The sequence below is a fragment of the Strigops habroptila genome, chromosome 7, assembly GCF_004027225.2.
Source record: "Strigops habroptila isolate Jane chromosome 7, bStrHab1.2.pri, whole genome shotgun sequence".
Taxonomy (NCBI): domain Eukaryota; kingdom Metazoa; phylum Chordata; class Aves; order Psittaciformes; family Psittacidae; genus Strigops; species Strigops habroptila.
Window position 1 is genome coordinate 47,501,857 of NC_044283.2, and position 16,694 is coordinate 47,518,550.

Genomic DNA, 16,694 nt, shown 5'->3' on the forward strand with positions numbered 1-16,694 from the left:
TAGTGGCCAACCACAAGGCACAAGCAGACAGACACAGCAAATACTGCTGGATCAAAGTATTTCACTGCCATAATCTGTTATCTTATGTTTTCTTGCATTGTAAGACAAAGCTTTATTTCTTTTTTGGGGGGAAAATGGTTCAGGCTACTCTGATGCTGGTGATCTCCGCTTTCTGTGTGGTGTGCAGGCATGCTGGTGGATAGCAGTGACAATTTGCTACAGCAGTGACACTGCAGGGTTAAAACACCGCCCTTTCCACCTTGGCTCCTGGGTTGCTGAGCTGGATGAATAATGTGTTGCTGTTGCTGTTGCTGGAAGTGGGCTGCAGTGCGTTCATGTGAAAGGGTAGAGTATTAGCCCTGCAGAAAAGCCTGTGCTCACAAACAGCTCTGAAGAGGCAACAGCACTTACACAGAAGGAAGCAGATGGGTCTCTTCATGACGGTTTCCGCCACACCAAGCTTTGCAAGGTGCCAGGTCTCAGGCCTGAATGCAGAAAGCCCTTTGTAGCCACTCTGTCTTAAATTCACAGATTTAGCCAGAACAGCCACACTTAAAAGTCCGTCCTTTCCCCATGTCAGCCTACAAACAGAGACCCAGAATAATTTAAGACAATGTTCATTTTATTGTACTCGGCATGGAAACCAGGAGATGTAAAACAGCAAAACATTAAATTCCTAAGGGACTCGATCGGGTGGGTAACATTGCTTTAGTATCACTGTAAGACTTCTTCACATGCAAACTTCTGTTGGTATGTCTCAAATGAATGCCACAGCACACCTGGAAGCCTAATACTAGCTTTACTTTGTACAGCACATCACGTTCAGTCAGTGTAACTATAAAAATAATAAAGCCACAATAATATTAGTTGTCGTTAGAAGCCCCCAAGTTGGTTTTCGTCTGTTGCTGACTGATTTATGGCCATCATTTTTGTGGCGCTTGCAACAGTCAGGAATTCAAAGTTCACTTACCCTCTCTCCCTTTAACTCTGCGTAGAAACTCCCAACACTTTTCACCGTGAAACTGAGACCTTAACTTCAGAAGTGATTTTATGTACCATGAACACATGGTTCTTTCTCTTTCATTTTACTGAAGTTCCTCAGGGCAATGTCTAAACTTGTATTTGATGTACTTGAAACTATTGATTATGAGCTGGGCTAAGGGAAATGCCAGGAGGACACTCCAGCAGAAGGATCGCCTATTGTAGCAGAGCTCCTGAGAAGCATCTGAGACTTATATTCTGCAGCAGACAAGTGCTGAAGACTCTCCTGGCAGAATGGTCATTTATTTTGACTCCAGAGAGTGTCAGTCTAAGCAGAAAGCTAACAAAAACCTAATATCTGATATTTCAAATGGGACTCAGTTGACATGATTCTGTTCCTAATGAGCTCAAATGCTTGCTGTCACCCATAGTCTGTGTGCAAAAACTGCTCTCTACATATAAGTGTGGATTTCCACAAAGCTCAAAAGCCAGTGTACATCTCTCCACACCCCAGCCACTGTACCTTCTGTTGAAAGTCTCGGCACAGAGGTTGGCTAGCTGGTGGGTTTTTTAGATACGGCTGTTTAGAGACCCGATAAGGAGAAAATCATTGTTTCTGTGTTGCAGAGTGATTTAACTTGACTCAAAGTTGTGGAAAATGCTAAGCCTCCAGCAGTCAATCAGAAGGGCAAAGGGAAAAAAATAATCTTGGTGTATGAGTAATGAATGAGACCTGCATACTTGTACACTCCTTTTAAACATGGACACATGCACACATAAGTTTACCTACAGTGAATGTTTTCCTAGAGGAAAAAGTATTTCCTCTCTGTATGATTTCGCTCAGTAGTAACATCATTTTCTTCTTTAAAGAAGCCTGAATGATGAAAGAATTTTCACATTGCAAATCTTCCTTGCCATGATTTGATGCAAAATCCGCATTAAAAGGATAATACCAATTTCAGTTTAGCTCCATTCAGCTGTAATACTTCATTCTTTAAAATATCTACACTGACTCAAGTAGGATAATTTAGGCCCATAAGAGAACACTGCAGCCATTCCAATGCACAGGAACTGGCCAACAGGCCCACAGATCATGGCAGCATCCAGTGACTCTAAAGATATTTGGTAGTGTGCAGCATTTGGACAAGGATCTATGTGCATATCTTTGGGATGACTGAGAATACTGACCGCTCATATAGGCATCACAGAGTCATCAAAACCCAAACTGGCAGAGGCTGAGATGTTACAACAAAAGGGATGGAAGAGTGAAAGGGAGGGGAGAGTTTCCTTCAGCCCTTAACTTTCTAAGACCATAGAGCCTGACCATCAGCTGTCTTTCATTCAGAGCAGCCAGTTTCACAGCTGGGTGTGAAAAACTCTCTCATGGCAACCTTTTGCATTCAGTTTTAAGTGGTGTAGAAGGATAGACACAGTACAAGACAACAAAGCTAATAAGCTAATAACATTTGCACTTTCATAAAAACCTTGTATATACTGACCTAAGTAATGAAACACTGGTATGGTAAATTTCATCAGGTTTCCAAACTGAAAACTGGTGGCAGCCAACTTGAATTTTTCATCAACTTCAACAGTGATTTTCATTCAGATTTCCTCTTCTAACGCTTCAACATAGCAATGAAATTCAAGATAAAAGCTAGTGTTATCTTTAGAGCATATATTCACCTTTTCTGAGTCCCTTGATTATACTTCTCCAAACAGTGCATTTTACAAGCTCTTAGGTGGTAGTAGCAGTAATAAACTGAGGTTGTTTGCCTAGTGTTTTTTTTAATCATATTTGTATCTATCTATACACACTAGCAAAATATACAGCCTTTGGAAATGTTAATTTTCCTAAAAGCCATGGGACACCAACAATATGAAAAAAGTGTGTGCTCAGAATGAACAAATGGGCAAAACTTTGACAAAACATTGGCTTTAGAGACATAGGAATGGGAATTCCTTGTGAAGCACCTACACCAACTTCCTTTTACTTCTTTTTTGGTCCCTTCGTCCCATCTTGTATATTGAAAAGAAGGTTTTCTTCGTATGAAATGGAGAAGGCAGATATTCTCCTCTTTGTCCCTCCAACTCTCTCCTCACTCTTTTTTCCAAACCAAGTCCGCAGAAACGAGGCAGGACCTCAGCACTTGTGCCGACAGCAACACAAAGCTGGCAGACACCAACCAACTGCATACAGACAGTGGTGAATGTCAAAGCCTCATAGAAAATCCAGGACTATATCGCGAATTGCCTGCAACAAGATTCTCCTTCAACTCAGGTTTTGTATTGGTATCATTGAAAAATGCTTAGTCTCATCTTTCCTAGTGGAAAGCTCCTGAAGTGAGATTAGAAGTATCTCTTCCATTCTCTTTCACTGCTTTTATTAATGGTTCTGGCCATGTCAACCTTCCCAGAAGATCCAAACAACAGGGAAGAGTTTCCTGACAAGTAGCTTGTTTCCCAAAATTTCTCATCTTGTAACAAACTGAATTAAGAGTTACTTCAGCTGGCTAGGTTGCAACACAGGTCTTTTTTTCCATACAGATTTACGCTTGGGAATGACAATATACTTTCTGTTTTGAACCCTCTTTTTATTAGCCCAAATGGATTTCCTTGGTTGTTAACCATCCAACCAATGCAACATGATTCTGATTCGCTGGGCAGAGAACAAGAGTGGAGGGCTGGCACATGGATCATCCCCCTCTCCCCTTTGCCATACCGCTATTCCAAGCACACTTCCATTTTTGACACTGATGTAACACCAAGAATTGTCTTTCTTGACTGCTACAAGACCACTCACATGCATAATAGTTGCTGTTTGCCACCCAAAACATGGTTCTGTTTTGCTGCTGGTGAAAGATGTAATACATCTTTATTTAGACACTGTATTCAGGAGAAAGCATAAATTACCACTGTTAATCTAGCAGGTTGCCTACAGTCTGCCCTAAACAAGGCAAAGTGAAAACCTACAGTATTTCGCATGAGATGCACTGGTGATTATTGGCTGTTTTTGCGTATTGGGTTTTGGCACATTATTGCTTGGCTTCAAATGCACCCTTGCGGGACTTCTGTGCCCAGCAGGCAGCATCACTGACATTCTGCAGTTTGTCTTTACACTTGTATTTTACCAGAGTACAAAAGCTCAGTGCTCTGCTGACCACTACGTTTTTTTCAGTTATGCCCATGCAGTTGTTCTGATGCATCCACTTCATAACTTGCCCATTGGTGTTTTGCAATACGTATGTATTGATGAGATCTTCCTGGAAGAAAGGTTGTCTGGGACAGGGAGGGAGGTGTGTGTGGTGAAGACTCACAGCTGGAAGCAGCTGCAGGGAATCAGGAGAGATCTCCCATTCCTCGCAAAGAAGAGTTAATTCCAGTGCTGCCTCCGCACCCTGCTCATCCATTGCCAAACCCAGTTTGGTTCAATAATGAAACTCATACCCATATGCTAGAAATATTTTGGAGAGCTTAAGCTAATGGATAAAGTTCATGGAAATTGGTGAATGTGCAATAGCCATTTATTCTCCTCTGGAAAAAAATATGACAATCCATTTATATATTCAGACTGAGCATATTTGTAAAGGGGCAGTTCAGAGTAAGCTGGCTCACAATGGTACATGCGAGGGGGACAGCAGCAAGAGGGATGCAAGCTGAGCCAAGGGAATTCATTTCGGAGGAAGACAGGCTGGGCAGCAGCTAGCGAGGGAAGGGGCAGAAGGTAGGCAAAAGGAGCAGCACAAAGCCTTGGACCTGGACAGGACACAGCAAACACTGCAGACAACTCGGGGAACCTCTTTGGGGCGGACGCAGACGCAACGTGGTAAGAGACACTGAACTTGTCAACTAACCTGACCTAATGATACTGCCAGTGTTAATCCTCCACAAAACTTCACATGAAACTCACATCTCAGACACTGCTAGGAAGGGGATGGAAACAATAGTGCTAACAGAAGAAAGGCAGGAGTCTTTCCTCCTGCAGGCAAAGGTGGGAAGATACTCTCTAATGTGGTATTTCAGAATTAACAATTCAGCATTAAGTGGGAGAGGATCTGAAATAATGTACAGAAATGGAACAAGAACGTGCCATAAAGCCTCCAGAGAAAACCTAGGAGTCAATTCAATACTATGTCTAGGGGCAACACCTTTCATTAAACTGGGTTTAAATACTATATCTTACAATATTTTACCTCTCTGCTGGGGAAAAATTGCCCCCAAACAGCTGCTTTGAAGGCTTGGCAGTTGATACAGTCATAAAGTCCGGCCTCCTAAATAAAAGAGGACCACCTAAGGTCTGCTTTATGGAAAAAGAGGAAGAAAAAAAGATATTAATACTCATTTACACTGTATAAGCCTGTAAGATTTACAGAGTAAGTCAGGTGTGTAGTACTACAACAGAAATAAATTATCATCATGTTTCATGAAAAATCTTTAATGGAATACAAATAACGCCTATTTAACTCTAGTACTCTGCAGGATTACAGTATCCAAATCCTCAGTGCTTTGTAGGATTGAAACCTAAATTTTCTACAAACTGCAGGAGTTCCCCAGCCTCCAATCATGAACTCTAGTGGACAGAATAAAAAGCTAGTGGGAAATACATTTCCCAGGTTGAAAAAATACTATTAAGGTGAGAAATGTGACCAACATACATTTGAGACATTATTGTATATCACACTTGTGGAGAAACAGTCACTAAGCTACTTTTTATTAGCAGTTTCTACAACTCTTCTAACATTAGAAATACATCAAAGATTGTCTCAAGATTTCAGTACTTCTGTAAAGTAAATGTTTCAAGTTAACAATATAATGGTTTATAATATAAAGAGCATTAGCTAAAACAAAATACGCACAGGCTAAATAAATGGTATTCGGTTTCTGAAAGGCAGCAAGAGAAGCACCGAAATACTGCAAAAAAAGTAGATTTGGCTAAGGACTTTAAAGAATAAAAGGGAAATCAGTGTAACACACTAGACATGTAGGCTCATGGACCCAGATGCACAGGATAGCCTGCTCCTTGTGGGAAAATGGTACTGTGTATCTCTGGAGAGAGAAAGAAGATCCACATCACTTTAAAGAGTGATTTGGAGGAGAGGTGCTCAGCGCCACAGGAGGCTGAGAGCAGGAGCTGCCCACCCCAGCTGAGGAGCCGGAATGGCTCGCTACTTTTGAAAGAGTTGGCTGGAGTGCCACAGCATGAGAGAGGGCACCATGCTGTTGGATGCAGGTACATCTACTGATGTGCTCTCTCGTGCCTCACCTGCCCTGTGTGCATCGCCTGCTTACACCTTCAACATGTCTGAGGAGACAAAGCCCACAGAATATATCACCCTCTCATCTCCCCTTCTAGCCATAAAAATCCCATTGACTTAACTTCTCCCAAAGAGATAATCCTTCAGCCTTGCTCCTCACTCTTTGCCTGGTTCTCCATTTCAATGGGAGGGGAAGACCTTGCTCTCTGGGGCTCACAGGAGAGCAATGCTCCGCAGTCTCAACAGAACTGAGCCTGCTCAGTGACCAATGTCCATAACCTCTTCAAGCCTGCCTCAGTGTGGGAACTTACCAGGAAAGTTGTCTTGCATTAGTTCTTTACAGCTGTTGAACCTTAGTTTCACCTTACCCAGCTTCCCCCAGCCCACCCCTTTGTGTAAGACCTTGTGATGCACACAGATAGCTTCCCATAATGCTTACGACAATTTCTCTGCTTCTTGCTTTATCAGAAGGCGCTGCTCTCCCTGCAGCAAGGTGTCAATTTAAGTTTGTGCTTTTGCTAAGTGCCTAGCTTTTCATCTGACAGTAGCTGGGATGAGGGTATAAAGTGGAAACACTCCAGCTGTGGCAATAATAACGGCATGATGGAGCGCATGGCTACTTAGAAAACAAAAGGGGAACAGTTTTCCACTGTTGCTGCATCACAACCCCAATAACACAACAGCAGGACTCAAGACTTGAGGGCAGGGATTCTCTCTACCATCATAGACACCTATGCACCCCTGCAAACCAAGTCAGTCTAACACAGAAGAGGGAGCGGGTCGGACACAGCAATTAGGACGCCTAAAATTCTGCAGCATGGACTGGAACATGTTGTGCTGCCTCCCTTTCAGTTTTTTATTTGAGGATGTATCCGAGGAAATGGATTTCCGGGTCTGACTGTTCTGGGCCCGGATCAGTTTCTCATGTTCCCGTATTTGTCTCTGTAAGTGGTTCTGGATAGCAATTCCCAGGGATTCTGGATCGAGGGAAGCACCATAAACCTCCCATGTCATGCCCTGTTCATCCCAGACAACATCCCTGACGTGTTTGGACTGCTTCACCTGGACTTTTGCCTCCATGGCTGGGGTGGGCTGCTTTTTGCTTTCCCCCAGGTTTGGTAAGGCCTGAGCTGAAGCAGGATGAGCATCTGCGTGAAGCTCGCGTCTGGATTCCTTGGCCTGGAGGCCTTGCTGCTGGGGAGCTGCTGATGCCTCCAAAGGAAAGGTGGAATGTGCAGAACTCACACTCAACTCAGGCATCAGTCCTGCCTGCAGGCTCTGACTGCTGGCCGTCTGAGCCTGGCCAGTGTCTGCCTGGCCTCTGCTCTCCTTTTCACCTGCACCCTTTGAGGATGCCTTTATGTGGACAGCAGCAGGTTGGCTGCTAACATTCATCTCTCCTTCAGGATCAAGCACCACTGAGTTTTCTTCCTTTGGTTTTACCATGGATTGATTAGGAATGGCTTCCCCTTGACTCAGACCCTTACTTTGCACAGGCTTTTGCTCAGAGCTGCTCAGGACCTCCTTCTCCTTGACTTCCCTGTCAGTACTACAGTGTGAAGGTAACTGACTGCTTCGTGCACCATGGACAGGATCTTGCACGTTGTTCTGGGTTCCTGGGGCAGTGGCAGCAGAAGTGGTGCTTGGTTCACCAGTGCCAGACCCAGACTGTGCTGGAGTTTGATTACTGGAGTCAACTGCAAGCTGCCCAGCAGGGATGAGCTTTGATGGAACTGGAGCATCCACTGGCAGCTGAGCAGCACCCTTGCCTTCACTGGCTGCACCGATCATTTCAGCATTACCCACAGGTGTCTCTTGGGAGGTAATGGCTGCAGTGGACAAGGGGAGAACAGGTTTTGCATTATCTGCTGACACTGGAGACATCACATCAGATGGGACCCCAGGTAGTTTGACACGCTCAATTTGGGATGAAGCAGTCACAGCCACAACAACAGTCGATTTTGACGTGATACCAGGAGAACATGGGGACTTCTGTTGTGAAGATAAACTGTCAGTAAGTGCACACTGGCTCAGCCCCATCCCTCCTTGGTAAATTATGTGCAGTTCTTCCTTCTCCTCTGGAGGAGGATTCCCTTTTAAGAAGGCAGCAAGGATGCTGGGACTGGTGGAGGCTGATTTGCTCTCCACAGTAGCCACGGCCTGAACCTCAGCATCTCGCCATGTCCTGCTTACTGCTTCCTGATTTAAAGAGCTGCTCTCTGGCTGAACTGTCATTGTACCCGTTTCTCTGAATCTGGAGAGCTGGGTAGGGCCCGGACTCCCCAGCCCGGGGTCTGCGCTGTGCACGGGATGCTGGCTCTCGTGGCTAGACTGGGCTGGTGCCTTGCTGCTCTGCATCTCTTCAGTCTTATCTGTGGGAAGCAACTGTGTGGTGTCTGCAGCCCCGCTTTTTGCCTCCAAACTGGTCTGTGGGTCTCTCCCCAGGGCAGCTTTGGTGTGCCCTGCTGACTTTTCTGCTCCCCTGTCTTTCTCCCCTCTTTGCAGAAGGTTTGCCTGAGAAGCAGGACAGGACTCATTACCCCTGACAGGGTTGCCCGGGGAAGAATAATTTAACACATCAAGTGCTGGCTGATCATCAGTCCCCTGAGGTTTCAAGGCAGAGTCATCTATTTGCGCCAGGGAGCTCATTTTCGCCTGGCTGCCTTGCACAAACTGCCGGGAGCTCTGTGGGGCTGGCATCATCTCTGGCCCGCACCCCGACAAGGGGTCTTCTGCTGCAGGGGGGGCTGCTGCTGTTGTGGGTCCAGCAGGCTCTATGGCTGCAGGACACCCCTCCACAGCTTTGCTGGAGATCCCGGGAGGAAAGGCTTCACGCTGCCTAGTATCGTCCTCGCAGCATTGCTCACACCTCTGTGCAGCCACTGTGCATTTCAGGTCGGACAAGCGAACTCCAGCAGAGCTGGATGGTGTGCATGGGAAGCCATTGCTGGCCCTCTCTCCACTGGGTAGCTGGGGCTGGTGCTTAGCAGGCTGCAGGTCTCCCAGGTGGTCCTCCTCCACAGAAGCTGTGCCCAGGGGAAGCTTGGCAGATCTCAGAGGATCTGGTACAGTCCCCATGGACTGACTCAGAGATGTGGTTTGCCCTTGGCTTCTCCTCAGAGCTTTCTCGCCAGGCGGTGGATACGACAGGGCAGGTTGTCAGCGACAGGTTTCATATAAAGCTAATCTGTTAATGAAAGAAACACAGTGTTAGCAGCAGTCAGATTTAAGAAGAAAAAGTACTCAGAACTAATTGATTTTAGAGCTTGGAGAGAAATACTTGCAGGCAAGGTGGAAGTAAAGCATCTGAATCTGCCTACGAGTCACATAAAAGATACGGATTTCAAGGATCTCCCAATTCCAACTTCCAGATGGAGAAGACAGTACAAGGGACAAAGCCATAACAGCTTCCCTGTTGTTGACACATTAATGAAAATATAATGACATGCCAAGATGGAGAAAAAAACCCCAGAAATATGAAGTGAAAGTAGGGATGAAATGGGAAAGGGTGCAGGCTTTGTGTAGAAGTCGGAGGTCACAAAATAAACTTACTGTGACAAAATCCTCTAGACAGCCACCTGTGGAAGGAAAGGTGCTACCTTGCCTGTTGTGCTATGTGAAGAACAAATCCAATTCCCATCGTGTGATGTGAGTGGATCCCACACCTTTGCTGAGCACCAGTTCCCTCTTCTCCTCCTGGAGAGCCCTTCTCTAACTCAGCTACCAGCAAGGACGCACTCACAGGGGCAGCGGGTCAATTCAGGCTAATGTGGATGAACCTAAAACTCACCAGTAAAAGGAACGTGGAGTGACAACTACCTGCTGGGTGGTGCAGATAAACACCAAGAGAAGCTACTGCAGGGCACAGCACTGGGGCCGTGCACGTACTTCCTGCTTTCACATTTAGATCCATCAAAATAATTACAAGGAAGCCAGCTCGATTAATAAACAGGAGCACAGATGATCTAGAAATCAATTTACGAGCAGGTGGTATGAAACTGAAAGGGGAACGTTGCAGCACTACGGAACAGGAGGGGTTTATGACATACCCAGTGGCATGGGGGAGGGATTTCAAGCAGGTGGAGCAGGGTTATCCAGGTTGAAATCCAGCCAGGACTGCAGCGAAACCATTGCTTCAAACAGGAGGTGATGTCCAAATGCGCTTGTTGGCTGGGCTTTCAAAAGGACTTATCGCTGCCCAACTCAGACCCTGCTAGAGGTCAAGGGCTGGATCCCTGTCAGTGTCAGCAGAGGGGTGGTGGCCGGTGATGAAAATAGCACCCCAGTCAGCTTTTAAACTGTAGGCTGCATATACTTATTTAAAAGGCTTTCCTCAGCTTATGCTGCCAGCAAAGCACAGGTATGAGACATGGGAGACAATCTGAACATGAAGTTTTATGTTAACCAGAGGGATGACACTGAGAAAATTACTAAGCCTCTGTGTGCCCATGTCTCTGCAGGCACACAGCGGGGTTTTCTTTGCTATGTTACTTGGGAGACGCTGCTGGAAGGAGCTGTGCAATGGCTCAGCTGTTCCAGACCCTCTCTACCCACTAGCAAAACCAGCAAAAGCGCTTTCCAGAGAACAGCCCTACTCTCCTTTCTCTCAGCCTAAATGCTAGCAGAACTTCCTTACTTTCTGTAAAATTAATCCTAAATTTGAGCACCTCAGGGTACTTACAAAGAGCAACAGGAGAAAAGCTGTCAATGAAAGGAAAAATAAAACAAACACAGCCAATCTATTCTTCTAAGAAAAGGAAAATGCTGCAACTTACTACTTATTCATTAAGCTTTATGTCTTCCAGATATTAATAATTTATTATTTTTATGCTGCCTCTTTGGGCTCTGTCCATCCACAGATACACACAGTCTGCTGAGCTAAGCGAGCCCGGGGAAACTGCGATCCTGCCCCTGAAGGACCCCGAGTGTCTTAGCTTCAATCTGTGATCGCAGCCCTGCATCCCTCCAAAATGGTTTTCCAGCAAGGCTAATGATTGCTAAGCTTTTTGAAAAGTACTAATTTTATGTAAACCAGACTGAAAATCAGTGGAAGTTTGTGTCTGCCTACAAGATACCTTCACTTCATTTTGTGCTCACTTTAACGCCAGCCAACGTAGTCCTGAAGGAAAGGACAGCCGTTCCAAGTTGATGCTGTTGTACTATGAACGTCTTAACAACTATGAAAAGAAGAGCAGATGGCTTTGAGCATCTGTTGGTCTAAATTCTGTTACTCTCTTCTTTCCTTTTCCAAATATCGATGCAAACCAAACCAGTACATACAGTTGAGCAGGTCACGTTTGTTTTTTTTTTTTTTTTGATCCAGAGTTCATTTAAGAACAGCTAAACAAATGCTGGAACAAAACCAACCCTGGGCTCAGGATGAGACATGATACTCGGCAAACCTTTTCAGAAGACACAGACAGCAGAGCAAATCTGTTCGGCTCTTCGCTATACAAAGCCTGGGAAAGGCAATCTGCATTCCAGAGTGCTGTCTTTAACTCATAGCCACTCAATGGGAGAATGATTCCTAATTTTTCAATTAAGTGAATTAGTTCTGATCTGAACCCCCACATGAATTCTCTCCAGCTGTTTAGTGGCTCATCACCAGAAACACGCATTTAAACATCTGCCACATGTGCGAATTAAAGGTGATTCCGCTACCAAGCCCTCAACATATAATGATGACAGAGGAAATCCTGCCCCAGAAAAACCCATGTGGACCTATTCTATGATATGGGACAGCAGAGCATAACCCAGACATTTTGCTTGACCCTTGAACAGGTCAGACTACATGGGACAACTCTGAAAATAAGTCAGTTTATGATAATAATATTTTTATAAAGACTTTGTTGTCAAAGTCATGGGACCTATTTCTTGTTAGACTCTTCACTAAGCCATCCTAATGACAGGACTCAAAAGCACTGCAGTAGTCTGAATAAATGTGGTAATTTTTGACAATGCTCTCTCAAGAATTATTAAAAATCAGAATGAAATATAAGTCTTATGCAACAGAAAAAGTGAGAAAACTCAACTAACTACAGAATTGGAAAGGCATTTTTATTATTGGAGACTTATTTATGATTATTGTCTCATTTTTATTATTGGAGTCCTATTATTTAGGGGTGAAGAACAATGCTGGGACCTGTGGGAAACACTATTCAACTGCCAAGGTAGTGAGGATTCAACCCAACAAGCAACACTGACTGCAAGCAAATACCAAGAAGAAACAGAAGTACAAAACTCAGTAGTAGGCCAAAAGACATGTCAAAACAAATCAAGATCACTGATGAATTTTTAAAGTGTTGCATGCCCAACCTGGAGCAATCATCCAAAATTCTCTTATATCAGGAGGTGAAATTTGTCTCTCAGCAAAGGTCAAAAATCAATTTTTAGCAATAAGAACAGATTTTCTACACCAACACAGTTCACCTTCACCTTGTTCTTTCAGACTGCCTGTGTCAATCTCATCTCAACATAGAACTTTTCTGGACCATTTGCAGCAAGAAGTTTCTAACTTTGACAAAGTCTATGTTGGGCTTATATGGTCTGCGAGAGTCCTTATGTAAGCCAGCAGACCTTCATGGGCTCCTGTCACTGAGTAGGTCGTCTTTATGTGCTTCAAAAAAACCAAAGAAATCCCCGAAACCCCAAACTTCAAGAAGTTTCCAGGCAACTCAATGCTGACAATGTAAAGAGACGCTTATTTTTTTAACACCCATCCCCCAATAAAACAACACTACAAATTTCCTTTTTGCTGCTTTTAAGCATGTCAACAAAACCAGAAAGTCTGCACAGTTAATAAAACAAACCAAGAAATTTCCAGACAATTCCAGCATAAGATTCTGCCTCCCCTTCCTGCTTGAAAAATCTGCAAAAGCACAAGTAAGACTGCCAGCACCTCTACCTACCCTCAACTTTAAAAACAAATTAAAACCAATTAAAAAGCAGCTCCCAAACTAATCAAGTGTCCCCTCCCCAGTTGTGGACTCTCATCAGCTTTCTATCCCTCGAGACCCCTGTTCTTGGAGGCCTCTCTTCACCCTCATCTCTACAAATGGAAAACCTGAACATTTGCTCTTAACAGTACTAATCTCATCATATGATCTCTCAGATCATCACAAAAATCATCATACAACCACATGGGTTAAGGACACAGATAAATATCTGCTAAAGCAGGAATTCAGCCTCTTGCCTCATTTCTTGATCTGAGAAAAAGACAATGGCACACTCTAACCTGCATCAGACCACTGAATATATAGAACACGAAGAACATTTCTTTAAATTCTAAATATACAGATTCATTTGCATCCTTCTAATTCTGCACCCAATGTTCCCCTCCCTTCCCCCAGCTCATTAAGTTGTTGCGCTCTGTAAACACTGTGACTTCCTCTTTTTAGTGTCAAAGGGTGTTTGTTTATTTGTGAATAAGTTGCTTTCTTCTAATTATTTGTGGGACCGAAGACTGGCACTACAAAATGAAGGGCAGTGCAAACCAAGGGCATGTTCATTAACATACAAATGAGGTTGCCCGAGGGGCAAGGTGCAAGATACACAGTTTCCATCTTTCTGCATGCTTTGAGATGCTGACAGGGGACAGACACACTACAATCACAGGGAAGCAACAGGTGACAGGGGATACCCACAGTTACCTTCTGTTCATGTGGTTCCCACCCAAGAGATGGGGTTGGCATTTCAAAAAGAAGATGCATGAAGTCCCATTTCCCTTTCTTCACGTGGAGACCATACATGCTATGGCAGACCACACTTGCCAACACCAGAGGAACCCATGCCAGATATAGACACGAGGCGGACAGCAGAAGCAATAAGTCCAACACCACAGGGCTGCAAGCACCCTCTGTGCAGATGTTACGCAATGTGGGCAACTGTGTGCAGTGCATTGCTTTTGACTGGCTTCTGCCTATTCAGTTAGCAGAATGGCTGTAACACTTCAGCAGATACTGCAAAATACCTCTTTACTCCTTCATTATCCAGTGAACCAATATGACTTTACTCAGCCCAGATGGTCTACAGCCTATTGCTAGGCTGCTTTCAATGCAAGGTGTTTCGTGCCCTTTTTCACTATTCATCTTTTCCTATTGTTTCTTGATGCTTTTCTGCTGCCTTAAGCTACAACTCACCTCGACTCTGCTCATCAACTGAGCCTATCATCATGTTATCTAAGCATTTCTGTCACAGCACCTGGGCTTAGGACTAGCAGTTTATAGGCCCACTCAGTAGTATGACCATACCTGAAGCCTTGTTTGGCTCTATCACAACTGCCCTGACGACAGAAACAGGGTAAGTTGTGATAGATATTATGTGTCTTATTTGTGCATTCACTATTATGTTCCCTTAAGTGGGTGGTTGGTTCAGTCACACCCCTCTACAAGGGGGAGAGAAGACAGCTCAGCTCAATGGGCTGTGGAACAAATGCTGGAGAGGAAGCTGAGAAGGAGCTGGGATGTTGCAGCGCCTCCAGGCAGCATCCATTCAGGCACCTAGGGTGACAGGAGGAATTTCCCAGGGACTGGAGAGGACCAGGCAGTCTCATGCAGGTCAGGAGCCCTTGTGCAAGTCTTAACCTTGCCTAGGAGCAAAGGCGTGCCTACAAGGACTTGTTATCTTACCTTTTTATTTTTCACTATATTAAAAATTACATTTCTCCTTTGTGAGTTTTTAATTCTAGGTGTGTGTGTGTTTATTTGAAAAGCTTTTAAATTATTCTTGGGTTGGTTTTTTTTTTTTTTGAGGTAAGGACATTTGCTTCTGAAAAACATAAGATCCACTTGAAGACTCTGGCCAGCCTGAACTCCACACAGAGACATGGATTTTCTGTATGCCCTTCCTGCTGTTGGCCATCAGGAGTTTAAGGATTTTCTGAACTGAAGGACACATTTTGATCACTTTTGGAAACGAATACACATCTGTTTATGAAACCCCTCTGCATATTTGGCCTATATAAAATGCTGTGGCAGTGCACACATAGATTTATAGAATCAAAGAATGGTTTGGGTTGGAAAGAACCTTAAGATCATCTAGTTCCAATCTCCCTGCCATGGGCAGGGACATATTCCGCTAGACCAGGTTGCTCAAAGCCACATCCAACCTGGCCTCAAATACTGCCAGGGATACAGTATTCACAACTCCCCTGGGCAGCCTGTTCCAGTGCCTCACCACCCTCACAGTATGCATGCCCCATGAGAAAAGGACCTTTATTTGTACAAGCCTGCTCACTGGAAGTGTAGGCCACTTATTTTAGTATTAAAGCAAACACCATCAAACAAAACACCACAGCCCTTCATAACCGCAGCACCTGCACTAGAAGCATTTTTTAACCACACATGGCACATGCTGAAACTACCAACTGATCTATACTGAAGCAGCCCCAAGGAAAACCCAGTTCCTGCCAGGCTTGGGGCACAGCCCAGCTCCTCAGTGGACCCTGCAGCTCGTCCTCCTGGATACTGGGGTGCAGCCCACAGTGCCTAGCAGGTCTGCTTGCACAGATGTTGTCACATTGCGGGGGGGGGGGGGGGGGGCACAATGCTGAAAAGTAGAAAAAGCAGAGGGAAAAATGGGAAATGAGTCCAAAAGGAAAAACAGAGGGTAAGTACTTAAAAAAAGATGTCAGGCTCTGCTTCTCCCTGCTTTGTAATGGTAATATACCAAGGAAAATTGGGTGACGAATCAAAGGCAAGATGCACTGCTGTTTTTTGCCAAAGAGATGACTGCCAGTCAGCCTGACAGCTACTGAAGATTTTCCTAGCAATATTTTGTACAAGCTGAAGAAATAAATTTTTCTGGTTGTTGATTCCTCTCATCTTGCACCTCTCTGTCAGGTATAGGCTCTAACTCTGCAAAGTGCAGAGCATCTGAGCTCCACTTTGCAAGGACAAAGCTCATCTTAACCTGCTGCCCACAATCTGCAGCTGAGAAAATAGGTTAAGCCAGTCCTACCGAATGGCACAGTGGTGTCTGGGCCTAACCCAAAGCAAAGCAAACTGTTTTGCATCTTCTTTCATTTCACTGAGCTTTTGACAAACCTTACGTACACCCTTCCAGGAGGCCACTGCAACCTTCCTGCAAATGACATAGGCTACTCAACTAGATGCCAAAGCAATTCTGATGAATTTTAAAAACTAGAATTTACAATATTTTCCCACTGCAGCATGCAGATAGCATTGCTGGGTTTTGCTTCTGCAGGTAGCTTCTTGTACACGTTCTCTTTAAATCTATACTCTCTGCCCTCCCTAGTCTCTCGCTGAATTCCTGAGAGTCTGGAAAGTACAGTATCCTGCAGACTGCAGAAGAGGCTCACCGAAACTGGATCTCTCAAGTGCTCTCAGGTACTTAACAGTGAGCACAAGGGATCATGTAGTTGTAATTTTGGTTCTGCAGTGTTTATCCCAGTTTAGAAGCAAGTAACAGTCACTCCATCCCTATCATGACCTCAGGATTGCC

The 16,694-nt window shown here is 44.6% G+C and overlaps 1 protein-coding gene across 2 annotated transcripts in view; it reads right to left on the minus strand.

The window, feature by feature from the left end:
• Positions 1–604: 604 nt before the first annotated feature.
• Positions 605–16,694, minus strand: part of GPRIN3 (GPRIN family member 3) — a 36,364-nt gene continuing 20,274 nt past the window's right edge. For both annotated transcript variants that reach the window (XM_030492676.1, XM_030492675.1), the window contains exon 2: positions 605–9,420. In XM_030492676.1, the coding sequence (XP_030348536.1) occupies positions 6,987–9,311 (2,325 nt within the window). In that variant the 5' untranslated portion in view covers positions 9,312–9,420 and the 3' untranslated portion in view covers positions 605–6,986. The remainder of the gene's footprint in view (positions 9,421–16,694) is intronic.